This window comes from Falco cherrug, chromosome 7, assembly GCF_023634085.1.
Source record: "Falco cherrug isolate bFalChe1 chromosome 7, bFalChe1.pri, whole genome shotgun sequence".
Classification (NCBI taxonomy): domain Eukaryota; kingdom Metazoa; phylum Chordata; class Aves; order Falconiformes; family Falconidae; genus Falco; species Falco cherrug.
Window position 1 is genome coordinate 72,634,432 of NC_073703.1, and position 21,088 is coordinate 72,655,519.

The 21,088-nt window shown below is 41.1% G+C and overlaps 1 protein-coding gene across 1 annotated transcript in view; it reads right to left on the minus strand.

The window, feature by feature from the left end:
* Window positions 1-21,088, minus strand: part of SPTBN5 (spectrin beta, non-erythrocytic 5) — a 99,137-nt gene that overhangs the window by 41,635 nt on the left and 36,414 nt on the right. The window contains exons 31-35 of the mRNA XM_055715039.1: window positions 20,309-20,488; window positions 16,057-16,260; window positions 14,665-14,814; window positions 2,239-2,343; window positions 1,059-1,244 (exon numbers count right to left, since the gene is read on the minus strand). Coding sequence (XP_055571014.1) covers window positions 1,059-1,244; window positions 2,239-2,343; window positions 14,665-14,814; window positions 16,057-16,260; window positions 20,309-20,488 — 825 coding nt within the window. The remainder of the gene's footprint in view (window positions 1-1,058; window positions 1,245-2,238; window positions 2,344-14,664; window positions 14,815-16,056; window positions 16,261-20,308; window positions 20,489-21,088) is intronic.

The following is a 21,088-nucleotide window of genomic DNA, read 5'->3' on the forward strand; positions in this document are numbered from 1 at the left end:
TTTCCATCAGAAGCACATTGTGCTTTTGAAAATATTAGCAGTGTGCAATGCACCATCCATTCCCCTCTGCTAGTCCACAAGGTGGAACTAGCCATTACTGGCAAATTGGTTCATGTGATAGGAAAAGTATAGCCAAATGCTACAAGCTAGTATTTGGCACTGTAAATAATTCTTGATAAAGTTTGTTTAAAAATAAAAACAACAGTGTGCTGCTCTGGCCCTTTAGTGTAACCAAAGGAGAGGGTAAATGTCTGACTATTTTCGGGAGGGAGGAAATTCCAAATATATTGTGCTGTAAATGGAATTTTAGCAGCCATTTATACCTTAGATTATTATTCTTCTTAAAAAATATATTTAAAGAATTGGTTGTCAGCAGCAGCTGTGTTACAAACATTCATTCTCCTTTGGTGACAATCATAATCTGATCTGTGTCAGGACACATCTTTTTTCACAGGGTAGGAGGTGACAAGCACTTGTAATTTTTCTTTAAACCATGGATGATGTGGCATGGGATGCAACAGCAGAAGGGGTGCATACTAGACCAGCAAGAGTGTTTACAAATGTCCCCTCTGGGCCTGTGTGCTCTTATTTATGCCAGCACACTGGATGCTAGTACATTTTTCAGTCACACACATTGTCCTGCCCTTTGAAAGACTGACCTAGTATGTCCTTCCAACAGCAGTGCCAGGAGCAGAGCTGTTCAGTTACAGGACTGAAGCCAGAACAGGAGACAAACATATTCTGCAGAGACCCATGCACTCACCCTGATTTGAAGTATCTTTTCTTTCCCACCAAAGGAAACATGGAAGTTTTGCTTTCAGTAGCTTGATTTTAGCAGAGCTCCTGACATGTAAAGCAGCTGTAATAGGCACAATGCCACAACTACGGTATAGTAACAGCAACGGCATCGGAGCACCCTTTGTGTGAGCGTGGCAGGAGTGGCCATACCAGAGTAGATTATCAATCCTTCAAATCTCTGGCAAGGGTAAGCAATTCATCCAACAGAGGCAGGCAGCTCCTCTGCCTTTCACCCCCATCCCAGTCTAAAACCCTCTTACCTCTTCCAAGTTCTGGTAGAAAAGTGCCAGAAGAAGGGCAGTCTGCAGCTTCTCCCTCCTACTCTGGGATAGATCCTTGATCTGATGCTTTCTCTCATGAATGGCATTCAGTTTGTGCTGGAATTTTAGCCCTTCCAGCTCACCAGCCTTTTCTAGCCTGCTTGCCTGTTCTTGAAGAGACATCATCTGAGGAGGCAACAAATCTGAAATTACTTCTATGGTTCCAAGCGACATGAAAGAAACAAAAAGCAGGCTCCCTTCCATACATAAAAAGTCTTTTTTTTTTTGAATGAACCAAGAGTAGCAGGGACAAGTTAACCAGCATTCCCCCATCCTCACCATGTACTATGTTACACCTATGACATCCTTGTCATTGGTCTCTGCAGTGAACCCTGGCTACTTAAATGAATTAAAACTGCAGCTCCAGGAGTCCCTATGCCACCATTCATCCAGTGCAAGGCATCATGGAGCAAGCCTGACACCCATGAGTGCTCAGGTTTTATTGCTTTGTGGAAACCAGGTGTTGGAAGGTAGCTCTCAACATGAGCAATCATCCTGGCAGGGAGCTGGCAGAGGTTCTGGGAGCTCATTACTTCTGGGAAACCCAGGCACAGCCCCAGGCCTGAGTTTAGCCATACCCTGGATGAATTACAGCAGTGGCCACCAGCCAGGCAGATTCCTTTACATGTGGGTGAGCAATTCAACATCTATTCCAAAGGTGCAAAGAAGCTAGCCAATTTGGTACAGACGTGGTATACCAAACGTACATTTAAATAATTAGACAAGTAATCCTCTCTGACCTATTGTATTTTACTGGCTTTAAAAGCCACTGATTTCTTTTTTTTTTTTTTTTAAATGAAAAAAGCAGAAACTTCTGACATTCGTAACACACAATATTGGCCTGTTTCAAACATTTCTTCTGGTAAGTGCCATTATTCAAGTTGCTAAACAGTTTTCCTGTCTACTGCAAGGCAATACAAGCAGGACTTGGGCATGGAGCGTTTAACAGTTGTTCTCCACTGCTCTGCCTCTTATTTCCCTGAGCCTCCCCATTTTCTCTTTGGTTCACGCATATCAGGCATATTGCACCTGTCAGCAATTTATTGTGTTGCCATGTTTAAAAAAATTAAAATAATTCTAGCTCATGGGTTGGTAGAATATTTGCTGTTGATTTTCATACCTTCTCATCCTGTGATGCCAGAAGCTTCTCAAAAGCCTCATGTTTCCTTATCAGCTGTTCTACTTCATCTACAGAGCTTCCGAGGCCACTGCTTTTCAAATAAATCTATAAAAAAAAAGTGTGATATTTTTAAGGTGGATTAATTATCATATAAACCTGATGCATAAATGTGAGAAGAGGTATTAACTCCACAGCTGAGGGTACACTTGAGAGGGAAAAGAAAAGGAACAGGAGGCAACTGAAACTGAAGATCAAATAGTAGAGTCCCATGGTCTTGAGCAAGAAAGAGAAGCACTAACAGTTCCAGCTAAGGAAAGTGACCGATCGCTGCTTGTCGCAATCGCTGAGTCACAAGGCTGGCAGTGAATTCCAGAGGTCTAAGCCATCCTTGTAATCCAAAGTTAGATTAACACTGTCATGTCTGACAGATGTCTGTATGATTCCTTCTTAGAAGGCTTCCAATAACAGAGACTTTGCAGCCTCCATGGGCAATTTATTCCTGTACTTTTACTGTTAGCCTGAAATACAAATACCTAGCCTGAAAATGCATTGCTACCACTTCACCTCATCATATACTGCCCTTTTCACACTAAGGAGATAATTACTAAATCTAGGCTAAAACTACCACGATCTGATCAAACATTCCACAAGGGCTGTGTCTTCTTGACTCTGGATTATTTTTACTGCTCTCCTCCAGATTCTCTTCATTTCCACTTATTTTGAAATGAGTTTCCTAATACTTGATGCCATAAGTGGCAATCAGCAACAAGGCTGTCTGAGTGAAGGTAGTGAAGACAGCAGAGAGCTTACGTGTGCCTTTCAAGCTGTAATCTTCTGCGTGTATCTGTGCATGGTGTTTTAACTTGTACACAATACCACGAACCAAGTTCACCTTGCAATCTACTGTAAGCTTCCATAAACTTCTCAGAAGAACTGCTATCAGACCAACTGGTCCCCATTATATCTTTATGCAGCTGGTTATTTCTGAAAAACGTCACAGCTTGCACCTGCACCAAGTGCACTACATCTGTTATTTTTCCAGGCCATCTTTCCAACTTGCCTGCATTCATTTTATTTACTGTCTGTCCTGTCATTTCTGACACAGAGAGACCTTACTTTAAAATAACAAATGCAATTTTAAGGAAACTGACCTCTGCACTATTCACTTTTGACACTGTGAGAACCTTTTCTAACTAATTCACACACTTCTGAGGCACACCTGTGTTTCTTGACTCTTTTCTACTGTTAACAAAACTGGCCTCCCAATTATTTCTGCCATGCCTTCTCCTACCTTCAGTTTTGTCAAATGCAAAAGAACAAACAATGTAGTTACCTATTAACAAAAAAATAAGCTTTTCTGCAAGCCAGTAGGAATTTATTCTTTTCCAGTGGATTTAGTTGCCTGCAGGTTCTTCCTTTATTGAATGACAAGATGACAGCAGGACAAAAAAACCCTAATCAGAGGCTGTGATGGGACATGAGCAAAAATTACCTGTGGACAAGGTTCACAGGGGAGTAAGTATGACTGGAAAGACTTTTGAAGCTCAGGCTGCTATGAGGGACTGTGTTTATCAGCTGGGATATAGCACTGTGTAATCCATTCTGTGAGCTCACGGAATCCTAGGTATTTGGATAAGATTGAGAAATTCTAGCCAGCAACTCTACCTGGGTAAAGTACAATTAGCAGAGATGGAAGAAGAATTTGAGACCAGTAATACAGTGCGAAAGAATTAAGAGGCAAGAAAGAAACCGAGTAGAATCAGTGAACCAACACAACCGCTAATAGTTTCAGAAGATGGCTGGTGAAGAACCTAAGTTAATTTGTGCCTTAAAACCACAGACATGCACAGGAAAAATAACGTCTAAAGAGATCTCTCTTGCTTTGCAAAACATTGCTGTTCCACAGCAATCTTACAGGCTGTTTTTTATAGGACAGAAAAGATACTCTCTGGCAGCTGCTTTAGAAAACCAGTAACGGTGCTCGCTGTCGGCACAGAAGCACTTGATGACTGTCTAACCCCACAGAGTATCTTCTGAAGAAGTTTCCCAGGCGCATGTTGTGTGCAGGGGAATCCACACCTACGGGTTGGGGTCTGAGTGCACCAAAAGGCTGTGGTGGCCCTGAGCATCCCCCAGATGGCCCTCCCAGGGGTCCCCCAAGGCTCAGCCCTGGCCAGCCTTCCTGAGCTGCGCTGAGGGGAGGTCTGAGCCTGCCCTGGTCCTCCTGGACAGAAGCCAGATTTCAGTCATTACCTCGCTCCACCACCTTGATCTCCAGCTGTTGATGGACCTTGTTACTGCTGCTGCCAGTCGGTCCTCCTTGGCAGCTGTGACTAAGGGGACTGACAGGCAGACCTGGCCTGACTTTCTCGTTCATTTTGGGGACTTAATGAGAGGAATATTTTGCATATACAGAAAAATGCACAGAAGAATATCATGCCCAGGCCAGATGTTCAAACTGCTTTTTAATAACCTATGCCAATTATCAGAAGAAAGGTGAATAAATCCCAACACGGTAATCGCTGTCAAGAAGAGGGGAAGGCCACTGTACAACAGACCTAAGTTTTAATAAGTCTGGCCCATTACATTAATCACCAGGATGCCTAAAGAAATACATTAACATTAATGCCTCTGTTATGCATGTTAAATACGACCCCCACCCGAAGACAAATACTGTGTCATTCAAACTTTAATCCTTTGATCTGTCCTATTCATCAAGTGTGTGAAATTATGACAGTTTGTTTGGTTTTAGTTTGCTCTTGTGGAGGAAGATCTCTACACGTGTGTATTCCAGATCTGCCTACTGTGATGCTCTGTTAAACCACCTATAATTACCATCCATACTTACACTGCTGTTACTATCACGGAAATAAAACGTTATTGGCTAGATTTAACTCACTCCTGTTTGGGGTACACAAATGTACAGTCACATACTGCTTGTCTATTCTGGTGTTTTAAACACTGCTTTAAAAGCACTGTGGCTTCTCTGTGATATTTTGTGGATTATCTGCCAATTTTGGTCAAAGAAGATTCACCTGAGGAAGCAGAAAATTCCTGTAATTTTCCACATGTTACTCCTCAACCTTTATTTAGCAACTGTTAGCAGTGAAACTGCAAACTCTGATACCTGAAATGCTCAGCCATTAGTTTCTCTGCTCATATATCTGTGGTGGAAGAAAAAGGCAATGGATATCTACTGGTAAAGACGGTTACTTTCTTTGGAAAAGAGAAGAGAGACATCTGAGAGCGGGCGTGTGGGACGGTGAGTCATAAGCAGCTGCCACTGGAGTTCTCAGTGCCTTGCTCCCACTGAAAATCACTGCACACAAGTAACACCAAGCGTTCAAAGCCCCATTCCTTTAGCTGTTACAGCAGTGGGAAAAAGTCCTCCTGAGTTCCAAAAGACTTGGACCAGGTTCTCCAAGTAGAAGCCTGGGCAAATGCTCTTGGGTACCCAGGTTTTAATACTGAGAAAGAAAACTGGTGCACAAGAAAACCGGCTGCCTAAGTTACAGGAGAGGCGACAGCAGTGCGCTTAGAAGAGAGCAGCCCCAGCAGTACTAACAGTGCTTCTTGGAGAGCTGGTGAGGTGAAAACTTTCCATTCGTCTTTTGAATACAAATCTTACGAGAGCAATTGCTAGAATCAGAACTGCAACATTTTTTTCATTTAAGCATTTGTTATACCAATCTGAAAGCAGAATGGAAACTGGCTCCCATGCTGCAACGCTGGCCTGTGGTCAACTACATCACTTTTTGGCATATTTTTAGACAGGTCCCCAAACTCCTGCTTTGAATGAGATGTGTTGATTTCACATACAAAACACTGCATAGCTCTCCTCAGGTAACATACCAGGCACACAGCAGGTATAAACTTTCTTTCAAGTCTGTTTCTGTTATGAATCATGGCCCATCATCAGGAATGTAATGTTCAGCCACATAAAACACCAAAGACTTCACCACTGGCTACATAATGGGCTCATTTTTAAGTGAAGACTTGCAAAGATGGTTAAAACCACAAAATGAACTTGGCCCTTTCTGAGATTTGAGATGAAGCATGAAACAAATAGCAAAGTTGTTAACAGTGCAAAGCACAGAAGCAGAGGTTTTAACCCTACTTAACTGCAGTTCTTCACCATTTCTGAGCTCATTGCATAAATTTAGCCACGCTATCATAAGACTTCTTACATACAAGCTAATGCAGAATTAAATGCAAAAAAAAGTTCACTTTAAATAAAACAGTACTACATACACACTTCATGTGACAGAACAGGCCAGCTCTAACTGTTGGAGAAAAACTGAATAAAACATTTTAGTCATTAGGGTAACTATGCTCTCTGGATGCTGCAACTTCACATTTATATACACTAGGAGCTGACACAGCCCTAAGGGAAACTTGCCTTCCAAGAAGTGTCATTTTTATTTCTCTAGAAGAAAAACTATTTTAAGTATTTGTGCAAATTCACTCCCTTCTCCTGCTTCTGTTCTTCACAGTATAACAAGCTCCACAGGTTTTGCCCCTCACTGCCTGCCCTTGACTTGCTGCTGAGATTGCTGGAACTCCACTGAAAATCTTTCAGCTCTAAGCATGTACTAAAAGCCAGATTTACTCCCCGTTTTAAATGACTTCAATTAAAGCATGTAATCAAGTCCAAACTCTCTGCCAGGTAGATAACAACAAGGTTTGATTTGATTTACTTCTGATGAATGAAAATACAAAAAAGAATTAATGAAAAAAATTTTTAGCAAAGTAAATAAACGCACTTCATACCATGATTATATATGGTTCACAAATATGTTGTACTACGCTTCATTTGAATAAAAGTTATAACAAGCTATCATGCTAACAAATACATACACCTCTTCTATCATAGTGACATCACTGTATTATTGGCCTCTGGCCTCACAATCTAGATGCAAAGTTCTAATGTTAAAAGTATTTAAAATTTCCTTCCCCCCTCCCACTGCATACTCTCTCATTGGCATAATTATCCGATATTGGAAATGTACATGGGAAAAATACAGACAGAAGTCAGCACTCGTTTTCTCATAACTGCTCCAATCCCTTACTCCCACCTATCTCCTCCTCCTTCAAAATTCACAACCTCAACCTCTATCCTCTAAGTAGTAGGTGTCAGACTAGAATCCTATGCCCACAAAACATCATCAGTGAAATAATTACTTATGAAACATTTGTCTGAAGGCAGACTAACTTCCTCTTAAACTCCCCATAGCTTCACTGCTAGAAACTTAGCTGCAGTATCCAGACTTGAGATGCTGTGGAGACTGAATTCCTTTCATTTCCCTCAGGAAAGGGTGGTACCTCTCTTTTTTTAAGGGGGGTGGGGTATGTGTGTGTGAAGTGACATCTTCTTACACACTTAAATATTTTGGGTTTTGAAAAGAAGTATTACTTTTAAAAGTTACAAAACCAGGAATTAACTGTCTAGAAAGAAATACAGCATAATCTGCAAGTAAGAAAATTAAAACAGTGAAACAGAAAAAACAAAGAAAAACTACACTGAGGATTTGTCCCAGGTCCCAGACTGACTAGCAGAGAAGAAAACCAGTTCCTGGCTCTGAAATCTTGAACCTTCACAGTGCTGAACACTATGACCCAATTATGCAAGCTCTGTAAGCACATGCATAGCACTGAACATGTCATGTTGACAATAGTACTCTAATGGTTAAAATGAAACATTTGTTAAGTGCTTGAGCAGATCAGAGTGCTCAGCTTCATTTCGAATGCATTAAGCTGTAGCTCCAGTCTCGGTGACAGCAGAATGCAAGCAGCTTTCTGATTGTCTCAAACATCATCTCTCAGGAGTGGGAACATGGTAGGAAGCATACAAAAAGAAATCCACATGGCTTCATTAACAGAACTTAATACTTCTGTTTGCAAACGTTCCTAGAATGGAATGGAAATCTTCACCGCTTTCCTCCCAGATCCAAAGGATGCAATATTAACAGCGATAGATGGACACCACGTGCTCTCTGTGTGTTTGGAAGTTGAAGACGTGGTGTGAGCTGGTATGTTTGTCAAAAGGTTCTCAGGGCATAAGCTCTCCAGAGTGCATGTTTCCTGGGAAGGTCTCAAACCAGATCTTGCCCAATGGCTAGAAAGTAATCCTGAGCAGCAAACTGGATTCATTGATAGAGAGAGGCCGGCCCCCATCTCCACAGGGTGAAAAGGTGGACCAGCTATATCTGAACCATGCGTTTTGATAAAGGCTGTTGGACTTGGGCTTCTTCTAAATTCTCTTACCACATGGATAGGCATAGCAGTCCAAGGGGTGGCAAGTATCAGGGTGATTTTGGAAACCTTATGGTGAGCAGGTGTTAGACCATCACATGGAGTCCTCCTGAACTCTGGCCTAGATGAAGGGTGGTTCTGAAAGACAATCAGCTCTGGATTTAAATCCTTGCTCGTGACCTCATTCCCACTAGCTGTATCTTCTCTTCCAGTCAGCACAGCTGGGGACAAACATACATCTCTGGAGACAGTCTGCTGGGGAAGGCCAGGATACTTAGAGGAAGTCACATGAAATCTGGTGATTTGAAGGGCTGGAGACCCACCTGAAGGGAAGTCTTGTTTTGGTTTCTGGGATCCTGTTGGAAGACCGGCTGGAGTTTCAGGCACCTTCTCTAACTGCGGCATGAGCAGGCCTGAATGAGCATGACTGCCTCCAGGGGAATCTGCTTGAAAAGGCTTTATCGTCAAGCTGCAAGTTGAAATGTAAAGCTTCATTGAAACATGGAGGTCTGGCATTTGCACACTGCACTGGCTACAGCCTTGTTGGGGTGGGAGAGAATTGCAAGGTTCCAGGGATGCATGCAGATTTTTGCTGCCAAGTGTAGAAACAGCTGGAACAGCAGACAGATCAACATCCAGCTGTGATGTCCAGCTTGGTGGAGCTTTGCAGGAAAGGACATCAGAGGGCAAAGACACAGCAAGCTTCAAGGGACTGTTTTTTTCGGGAGAAATATGATGAACACTTTTTTCTCTTTTTGAATATTGCTTGTAAGATGCAGATGTTGACCGAATGCCAGAAACCTCATATCCACGTCCCCGGGGGTCCCTGGGAGGGCTGGAACACCTGGATGCCTCATCAGAAGGACTGACACAGCGACTAGTGATCCCAAAACCTTTCCTCCGGTCTGTGTGTGCCAGGATGACATCTAACCTTGAACAGTAAGCTTCAGAAGACACACTGCTTGGTGGTGAGCTGGCATTTCCTGCAGCAACTGCCTGACCGGTGGGAGGATGCCATGCTGATGCTGGCACCTTTTGAAAAGGCCTGTCCCGCACAACAGATTCAAAAGGAGGAGGTGGGGTCATTCTGCTGGAAGACAGCATCACTTCCACAGTGGAGATATAGGTTGCAGATGAAAGATTGCAGCGATGGTCCCTGCATGACATTCTGAAGCTTAGTCCTAAACGATGCAAAAATCAAAGCCACAGGAACTTGCCTTTCCCCCTGTTTTTAAAACCAACTCCTAATCCTTTTTCCTTTGGCACTGGAAATTTCCATTCTTCCTCTGAAGCAAAGGAATGAGAGATGAATACACCTTCACCAGAAAAAAAAATTACAAACTAAGAAAATCCACATTCAAAATAAAAATGCACAGCTCTTCCAATACTGCTACCATTGCCTGTCAGGTCTGCAAAGTGATACGAGTGTGGGATAAGCAGAAAGATAAATTACAGAGCATAAGGCTCTGCTCCCTGAGTGTTCTGACAGTGAGACTGCAGACAGAGTAGGAGGGAGCCAAAAACGCCTGCCAGAGACAGCCTGCGAACTCACTGTTATTTCATCTGCGAAAAAAAGGAAAGCAGCTAACCTGAGCAATGCATCTGCTGCTGTAAAAAGATTAGAACAGAGCAGAGTGTACTGGACACTGCTTCTGCTCAAAGCAAAAATGATTTTTTTGCTTCTTTCTCTTTTTCAGCTGTTGCTTGTCTGCACTCCAAATGGCAAGATCTGAGTTTCCAGGCCTTAGGAGAGTTTCCTGTAAGAGTTCCATGCACTGGCACAACCGAATTTGTAATAATAAAAAAAAAAACAGAGAGATAGATGTTTGCCTAATTTTGTCCACATGTGCTCTATTTTCTTTAGCATAGAACAATCCTAGACTAAATATTGCAGAAAACCTTCTAAGGTTTAAGTAACCTGGATGTAATATAAGTTGCTGGCATAAAGTCAAACCTGTAACACTGGCATCGACAGCGAATGAGAAAGCAGTTCTCAGTAGTAGTTCTTAGCTCTAAAACATTCCTCTATGGCCTTCTTCCTTCCCCTCTTCCTTGCCGCTGGGGGAAAGACTTGTTCTAAAGCATATGAAGTACTGGGAAAACAGGATCAAAACAATTATGGGGTGGCAGAAGCTGCCTTCTCACACACTTATTTTGCAGATGTGCAAAGTAAAATGCACATGACTGAGCTTTACCTCAAACACAAAAGTCAGATGAAACATAAGGGGTGGAGAGATTTATACTTGTTTCCTGACAGGAATCCTTTTTGCATGTGTGCTTGCTTTTGTCCTTTCTGAAAGCACTAAATGACAAAATTCCCATTGGGAAAGTAGTCCGATAGTCTTCAAGTGATGCCTTGGCTGAATACTTTTTGAAAACGCATTTGAAAGGACTGCTTTCCTACCATCCTGCCTGTCTCCCTAGGGACCAGAGTCTGCATCACTATGCAGCCACATTTTAATTCCATATAGTAGTAGTAAAGCTGCATCCAAAAGGAATACATTCCTCTTCCAATTTTTTTTCAAATGCAGAGAAGTAAAATACAAATAGTGGCTAAGGAACTAAGTGAAGCAATGAACTAAGTTCATTGCCAAACTGTATATAGCGATCCACAAGGCAGACGGTGGCAGCTGCAAAAGACAGCTCTGCAGTTCTTGCTATTTCTCTCTCATTCAGATGGGAGTCTAGCAGCACAGGAGTGACTCACTTGAAGAATGACCACACTTAGAGATGAGAGAAGAAAAGCAGTGGGGGGATAGTCTGGGAATACAGGAATTCCAGCCATAGAGGAATCAGAATTGTGGTACCGTTTCTATTCAGGGCCAGGCTGACGCACTACGTATTAAGGCAGAAGGTAAATTCCATCCTGTTCTTCTGTGAACAGCAGCAAATGAGCCACCTCTTGCAATGATTTGCCTTCTTTGTTGATTTCATCCCATAAATTCTTCAAACACAGCTTATTTTGTATGTAAACACATATACCTCTGTCGTCTCAGCAGCATAACAGCCTAAACCTGCATCACTGTATTTATACTCACTGTGGACTGACATTGCTCTCGACACTGAGGTGCTCATCAGCATTGCCAGGTCTCAAATCAGTAAAACTAACTTAAAGACAGCAAAATATGATTTAAAATGCACAGGTAGCAATGGAATATGAAGTATAGCTGAGACATACCATGAAGAAAAGGCAGCTACCTAGGAACATTGGCTTGCCTGAGAGCTAAAGAGTATTGGTGAAAGCACTTTTGCTGAAGTGTCAGCTGTGGGTTAAAAGCAAGATGACAAGAATGGACAACTCAGGAATGAGTCACTATGATGGAAGAAAGCTAGTAGCTCATGAAAGGAAAGCTGTTCACAGTATCGGCCTAACTGGTGCATCCAGAGTAGCGGAAGTTGAAACTCATCCTGAATGCTCACAGCTCACTGAGGATCTGTTTGCTTGCATCCTTGGATATGAACAAACTCAGCATCTTTTCTTCCCATCTAACAGCACTTGCATATTTCCTGGGTTAAATTTCAGCACTAATCCATAACAGTCTCTTCTAGGCACTGTGGTACCTTGGTGATGGTAGGGACTATTGTCAGTGAAGAAGGAAACATATGGCTGACTCTGATAATTTAGAAATCCATGGCATTCTGTAATTCCTTCATGTACTGTAGGTAGATACATGGCCACCAACTGCAGTATCAGGGACATTTGTCTATATGGCAACACCACTAAGACCTACTTTTTTATAACAGTAACTCTGAGAGCATGCAACTGCAATTCTTTACATGTACAGACCTCTCACAAAAGGAACAGTTCTTCAATCCGTGGTAATCTTCTGAGGATTAAATATAAGCAAAAAGAGAAACAAAGAGTTTATGAATCTTCCTTCCATAGCCAGAGGATTCTTTTCAACGTAAGTGTTCTTTTTTTTAAAAAAAAAATAATTCAGAGGCAGAGGGTGGTGGAGCGAACATGAGAGCGTATGCATGCCTCCCTCATTCTCTATACCTGCACGGATGAGACCAACTTGTCATCATTCCCCTCTCCTTATTTTCTTGTCATTCTCCCTGACGGTAAAATATCTCTGTGAAGGGGTGCTGGGAGGGACAGCCAAGTATCCATGCTTTACTGTTCCACCTCCTGAACTCAGTTCTCACTGTGAGTACCAGGCTCCTTGGAAGTCCACAGAGAAAATCCTATGAAAGAAAGACTCTTGATAATAGAACTGCCCTTCATGATCCTCAGGGTCACAGTCTTCAATCTAGGCTTTGCTTTGGTTGAAGAAACTTGTGGTAGGAGGCAGGCACTGTAACTGATCCTACCAAGAGCATTTCCCCAGTCTGTAATGAACACCCACCCCTTCTGTAGCAGTCTACCTCAGAGCATATGGCAATGGTAAATTCACCTGAATAAAGAAGTAATATGAATTGCAGTTTACTTGTACAGAATGTGCTGAGGGCATACCAGAAATGCCAGATGCAGCCTCTTTCATGTAAGGGTAACATAGTCTTTTGCCACCAGGACTCATGACTGAGGGGCAAGAAGAAACGCTACCCCATAGTAGCTTCCTATGCATTTATTTACCTCTGAGGTATATACAGCAAAGCAGATGCCACAGCCACAGAGTCTCTGCATGTTGGCTGATCTCCATTTCATGAAAAGAGAAAGAATACAGTTGAAAAAATTAGGTAGAGTTTATATTTTCCCTGACAATGCTACTCATGCAGGAGCTTAGCTTACAAGCAGTATCACTGCTTGGTAGGAAATCGAGACTGATATAATGCAAATTGTGCCATTTGTTAATTAAGCAACAAATAAAAAAAATTATGGGCAGAACTATGTAATATTTTATTCCAGAAACTGAACCAAGGTGAAACACTCTTAGTTTCATGTTTCAGCACCAACTCAGAACGCAGGCCATGCTTGCCAAGGGTGCCAATTGTAGGGAATTATGGAGATACGCATTTTCTTCAAGGAATGAGCGGCAGAAGGCTCCAAGCCCATGAGTCCCAATGGGTTAAGTACCACCACATGGCACAGTTCAGGGTCGGTTTTCCAAAAGGTTTAGTGCCAGTGACAAAGCACTGGTGGAAAACAGAGCTCAGCACAAACTGAGAGCCATTCATTACATTATGCTGCCAGTGGTCTTGGAGAATTAAGAATTATAGTTCCTTAACAAAAAATGACCCAGAGATACAACACTCCTTCAGCTTTGCTTCAACCCTTCAGTTGGGCAATCTTCAATCCTCTGATGTGGTTTGCATGCCAAGTCTCAGCACACATACAGCAATCTATCAATCCATGAATTTGCAGAGTGTGACTGGAAAAGATGTCTGAATTCTGCACTCAGTTTTGTCACAGCATATGTCAGACCTCAAGCTGGAGCCTTTTAGAAGGTTGCATGAATCCAGGAAAGTGCAAGAACAACAAAAGATAATCTAATATTGGTGGAAAAAAAATCTATTTCAAGAGCTGCAAAATGATTATAAGAACTTCCTTCTGTCTTTGCATTAACTATATCAGCTCGTTCTTCTCATGAGAGGGCTTGTTTCATTAGCTCATCTTTCTCTACTGCATCCAACAGAAACTAATATTCCTTACAATCAAATTCTTTCAGTTGTTGTCCACACTGCTATCAACCGCCTTGCAGAACCGAGAAGTCAATTCCTTTTCCTGGATTAACTCACACTGCCAACATCCATATCCTACTAGCTGCATTTCCCCAGCGCTAACCCTCAGCCTGGGGTGAAGTTTCCAGCAAAGTAATCTCCCTGTCCTCCTTCAAATACTGTTTACAATTTCCCTTCTCTCTGAAGCACACAGAACAACTTGCCAGTGGCTAAGCAGTTTGCATGCAAGTTGACTAATACTGGACTGTTGACTCCCTCTTCTGTTGTGACTGATCTGCTGGCTCTTGTGTTCATTTGCAATGAATTATCTTTCAGCTAAGGATCATCTTTTTGCTTCTGGTTCCACACCTAAGCCCCATAAGAAATGCAGGTGCTTGTACATTGCTACGGTCTCCAAGGGATATCACAATGCATATTATAGCAACAAAAAAGTGTGTCTTGTCAGTACACAGGATTTTAAGTTGTAGGCGAACAGCAGTGCCCCTTTTAGTTTGGAAGAGTTCAAATGCTTGAAGGGTTTAAGTACTTACCTCAAGTTTATAATTCACTCACCTCCTGTGAGTTTAGGAGCATGTCCAGGTGATCCCAATCCTTGTAGAACATTTGTTCTTGGTGTATTTTCTCCAGCCACTCCTTTTTCTGTTTCCATTCATTGTATACATTTTCCTTCTCTTCCAACAGAGCCTGTAGCTTCTGCTGAACCTGAAAACCATTTCCAATGGAAAACTCATGTTGGTCTTTATACCACATGGACCAGGGTAAGGTGCGAGGAGAAAGGATTAAGTGGAGTGGTGGATAAGCCCTTTGAATTGCAACAGAATTATCAAACAGAAAAAAGCAGAACAAGCTCTAGCACTTACATCTGGTGAGAAAGAGAATCAGAGGTATCTCATTTCCAGAATGGAGAAGTGCTTCTTACAGCATATACAGCACCCCAAGCCAAGAGCAAAGAAAGATAACTGTTTCACAAGTGTACCTACCAGAATTAAATCCTAATTCTTCATTACTTTTAGTCGTAACAGTGCAATTATAGCACTTCAAATTGGGATAGGACAGATACTTAGAGAAGTTACCAACATACCATATCCTCCTAATCAGTGAATACATGCCTCAATGTTAGACCATGTAATTTCACCTTCCAAACTTTGTATATCCACAGGCCTTCTATAAATATTTTTCCCTACAGTTTTCTACAGGCAAGGGACTTTACAGACAGGAAGATTTCTAGTTACTGTGGTAATACATTGCAATATTCAATTGCAAAATTTTCAGGAATTAGCTTGGTCAGATGGGAGAGTACTTTGCACAAACTCAGCCGTTTTCTGAAGATAATCAAGAGACAAGTTAATGAATTGTCAGTGGAGAAATAAACCAGTACATACTAGAAAAGAGATAATACTGTAAGAATCTTAGAAGCTATTTGTCTTGAGTAAACTGACATTTTGATTTCCATCTCTCATTTGCAGGGAATTAAATATACCAGCAGAAATCATTACTACAGAAAATGTTTCAATTCATCTCTAAACTCTCTCATATGTTTGAGTGTTCTCATTCTTTGGTTGACAGGTTTTTGTCCAGCCTGATCTGGTATGGATATAGCACTGTAATACGAAGCATAGTATTCATGTGAAAACCCAGTTTGGGAAGTTGGCAGAATTATCTCCACTGCTCAGAACACAGCAAACTTCTCAAATAAGCCAGCTTTGCTGCAGTGGGCCCTCAGGAGATGCCAGCACTCGTCTACTGCTCAGGTAGGATATGGAACAGGTGTTTTTCTGCTCAAACTAGGTAACACATTAAGGCAAATGTAAGTCATGTATATGGAAATTGTGTGAGTGTACACATGCTTTTGTATGCTTACAGCACAATATAGTGTAGAATGATAGTTACACTGGTGTTGAGCAGCTGAATGTGTGTGCCCAAACTCAAACGAGCTTCAGTTACCTCCTTTGAAGCTGTTTCCTCATCTTGCAAGAGTGAATGTCCTAGTTGTACAACATGACTGTACTTCTCTTCTCGGGCTTCAATCTCTGCCAGTAGCTGTTGATGCTGGGTAAGTCTCAGGCTGCTAGTAGAAATGTCCCGAATAGTCTCCTTGGCTCTCATTTCCCTTATTATTTCTGCTGTCCATAAGATATAGTCCCACACCTGGAACGCAAGAAAATGTGGAAGCTGAGGTTAGAGCTCAAGCTTGGGTTATCAGGCAGGAAAACCATAAACTAGCTGTTCAACTTTAAGTGAATAATAGGTAATAAAATCACAGATAAGAAAGAAAAAAATTCATTAGGGTTTAGAGTACTTCTAGAATTTTAACAAGGGAGGATAACATGACTGCAAGAATTCCTACATACTGTGATGGATCATAATGTAATATCATATCAAACTGTGTTATATGACATCAATGACAACATGATATCTTTTATTGCCCTTTAGTCTGTCATTTCTTAAGTGTTATTATCTGGTGTTATTCCTTCACAGAGGATAGAATAATATCACCCTACTTTTCTGTGACTTAGCTTTGGCTAATACATGTCTATTTGAAACTTAAGGTGTACACATACTCTAAAACAAGACTGAGAATTTGCAGGTGAAAAACAAATCCACTCACTCTAATAAAGGTGGAAAAAAGGCAAGACAGAAAAAAATGCTTAAGCATTATCAAGTATGCAGATTCAGCTCTTGAATTGTGTGACTATACAACTGAGAATGGCACAGAAACACAGTTCTAGAAGGAACAAGGATGTAATGTTAGTTCACTTTCAAAATCTGATGAACCAATAAACATATTTATAGTACCTTAAAACGCCTGAAGTATTCAGCTGAGGCAATTATGAGCAAGTACATCCTAAACCAAATCTCCAAGAATTATTTTCTGACTGTGACTGGCGAAATTTGTGCAAGTAAAAATAATTTGACATTTTCTGTGACATTCCCTGTATGTCTTTTTCTGAATTTGATTCTGCACCTTCACCAGTCCACTTACTTTAAGCACCTCACTTCAATCTGTAATAGGTGTTTTGCTCTTATGTGTCCATTGGTAAAAAAACAGGGCTGCAAAGGACTGAACTGGTGATTATATGGATGATAAATTAAGTTTTGTTATAATGTGATTATATTTGGATTAGTTTATTTGATTCTGAGTTAGTTAACAATCTTTAAGTTTTTAAGTGTATTTTAAAAAACCTGTTATATATAGTAACTGCTGAAGAAAAACGCTCTTTTACTGCAGAAAACTAAAAATTTTCCTGTTGTGAATGGTTGCTGGCTTTTCTGCTGAAGGAAACTATGTAATGGAAACTGCTTTGTGCCTGTTCCATTTTACTCAAGGATTTTTATCCGTATCATCAAAATTTTGTACAGCTCAAAGCTGGCCAGGAAAAAACATTTTCAGAAAAGCACCACAAAAATGAGATTGGCCAATCTGGGGTCCTAAGAGTTTAGGCTTTAAAGCCAAGGTACTCTTTTCTTAAGGCCAGTGAACATAGCTACAAAATTACTCTAAAGGACTGTGGTCCTTCTAGAGGGGTCCACATAGTGCACACATATTGGCATCATTTTGATTTGTAGAACTAATTACAACAGCTGGATGTCACTGTAGAAACTTGACATTGCACTTGGCATGGCAAACGTCTAAGAATCCTTGAGATTGTAAACTAAGAATTAGGAAAAAAAAATATCTTTATTAATCTCAGGATATTTAATGCAATGAAATGAGTCAAGAGCCAGTAAGAGGTTATTGGACTGCCACTGCCAGCAACATTTAATGACAGACTAGGCATCAGCCTGCAGGAAACACATAAGCAGAGCTCAACTGAGACCATGCTGATCCTAGCACAATCTTCAGAACAAGAACCTCAGATCATTCAGAAGTACTTTGAGCCTATGTCTAAATTCCTCTGCTTTGACAGAGTGTTCTGGAAGGTTTGGAGCCCTCTGCTGTTACCGTGTATTGTCAGTTAGGGCCAGCTCTGCTGTTTAATCAGACTAGAATCGTACTTGATGGAATGAAAGGAGATACACTTGATGACTGTGCGGAATTCTCATTTCATGGGAACGCTTATTTGGTTTTGTTTCACTTCTTAATCTGTGCACAATTTCATAACAAAAAAGCCCCATGGATTGCATATGAACAACACTAATGAAAAATGTACACCAGCCAGCTGTGACTAACATCAAAATTTTGTGGACCTATTGGCACAGCTGAAAGAGGAAAGGGAGCAAAATTGCCTCGTGCTCAGCAGTTTGGGGAATGTTCTGCAGCAAAGCTGCTCTTACCTACCCTAGATCTACTGAGATTCTTACAGTCATTAGACATGGCTGTATAATCCTGCCTTGTCCCATCTGGGCAGAAAGATGAGCTTACCGAACTTGTGGAACCAGCTCTTCATTTCTTCAGGAATTATTGTCAGGAAAGGAGGTGAAAATTGAGAGGATCAGGAATACTTCTTGCCAGCAGACTGACATCAAAGAGACAGAGAGGTACCTGAGGCATAATCCCATCTAGGCATGTCCCTGAGAATACAGCCACCTGGCTCGGTCATTTTGTTTTATGATGTTAAGAAAGTGCCTTAATGACTGTGTAGCCCTCTATTAAGCACTGACAGATAGATTTATACATTTCTAAGGTGTTCATTGCTTGCAAATTTACCAATGAAGATGAAAGGACACTCTGCCAGACCAAGAAACAGGCTACAGATTTGCCGTTCAGATCACAAGATGCATCACAGACTTCAGCCAAAATGCAAACCAAAGGTATTTTGTATCGTTCCAGCAATAAAAAGAAAAAAGCATCCTCACCAACCAGGACATTTTCTATCTGAAGTCAATAGATAAATTTATGACATAAAGTTCTGAAATCAATCAATAACAAAGCAAACTGAGTGACTATGCTATAACAGATAAATCCACAAAGATCCATCTCCTGATGAAGCTGCCCCCAGGCTGAAGACTTCAAGAGTCTAATATATGTTAGAAGAATACATACTAGAAGAAGTTTGCCTTGTTCTTACTATCATTGCTAGGTACTGTCAGAAAGACAGTAGACAAATGAACCCTTCACCTACATCAGTAAAGCCACTCTAATTTTCCTTAGGTCATATTCTAAATTAATTTTATTTCCCCATCAACAATTCTGCACAAAATAGTGGATTCTTAACAGTTAAAAAAAGCACGCAACCAAACTCTCAAAAACCCAAAGTGCCATAAACTGGTTTGTGCCAAATGCTGGTTTGAACACTTTTAAGAGACTTAAAGTGGATTAGCCTAATTTGCAGAAGCCTCTTATGCTAACACAAAAGCATCACGTACACTCTATTGTGGTCTTGATACCAGCTCACAACCTTAAGACAAACACATGGAAAGCTTTTTTCCAGGTGAGCATACCCTGGATATTCTCTGCTTCCCAGCAAACATGGAAACAGAATGTGAACTACCACAGGTATCTTTAATTGAAGTTACACCTGGAATAGTTCAAGAATAAAAAAGACATACAAGTATTCTAGAAATCTACATTAGCAACTTCATGATAAAAGGGGGCATCCTTGCTGTTTTAGTAACTGCTCTTGCAGAACATCCAGCAATAATCTACTGATTTGCAGTAGTGTAGCTCAAGTGACTTCACTGAGAGCGACGTTTGCCAAGTATTCTGTGGCAAATCACAGCTCAGCAACCTACTGAGTCCTTTGGAGACAAAGCTACTGTGCATTGCAGATGGTACACTGATATATGCGTATCACTGTGGTTTAGCAACTGGAGAGGTTACTGCAAAGACCAGCGAGTTGTTGATACATTCCATGAAGTAAGTTAACTGAGGGTTACTGCACGCCCTGAGAGAGAGAACAAACTTCTAGCCATTATAAAAGGGAGTCTAACATCTGTTTTTATCACTCTTACTCAGTGGGAATTGCAGAGCTTTGAAAAGACTACCGCTACTCCTGCAAAGCGATGACAGTTTCTGACAACTATCAGTTATCCCATACACTGCCAGATACAAGCCTTCCACACAGAAGGCAAAAGATCCATAGCCTCTAACACCCTTCTAAATAGCTGCAAGCACTGAAATACTTGATTAATAACACAGATACCACCTGCAGCCTTTTAAATCAACTTTGCAGCTTGGAACTATACACCTATGATTCACACACATTGAAAGCAGCTTTCCTCTGTGTACCAGTGGACAGAAGGCAGAAGTGCTTACATGTGCCTGAAACTGGTAAAGCTTGTATGCTTGTTCCAGAAGTTTCTTGCGCAGTGCCACTTTAAACTTTAGGGCCTTCCAGTTGGTCACTATCGCCTGCTGCTTTGCTTTCAGGTCTTCCACCTGCTTCTTTGAGCAATGGGTTAGAACATGATCTGCGGAGTGGATCAGCTCCTGCAGCTACACACAGGGACAAAAGAAGACAGTAAGAAAGAGAACCATAGAGATTCACGTAGTATCAGAAAAGTTGTAAGGGTTATGTTAATTGTACATGAAGCTACAATTCAAGTAACATTTTCTGATCTCATTTTTCTCATGCTAAACAAAAGCTTCCCTAATTTCAATTCAATGGAATAACAGTGACATCCAGTGTTTCCTAAGGCTCATCACAACAGTAATTTTTCAAATAGGCAGACAGATTTTGTTTCTCCTTTTTACCACATCATTTATTACATCTGTAATGTAAATAATATCTAACCATACTGTGTTTTCCCCAATGACCACACAGATTAACTGCGACTACATTCTCTTCATGCATATCTCATGATTTTTTACCTTTAAAAGTAACAAGCAGCTGGTGGGATTAACTCTAGCATTATTCGCCACAAGGCCAAGGCATGAGGCCACTGATATTACTGGGATAACTACTTAAGTAATGTCAATATAACACACACAGTGTTAACTATACCATTACATTTACTAAAAAGGATGAAAACTCATACTAGCGTTATTGGTCTAGTTGAAGCTAAGCAAATCTACACACAAGGAAACTGTTCTCAT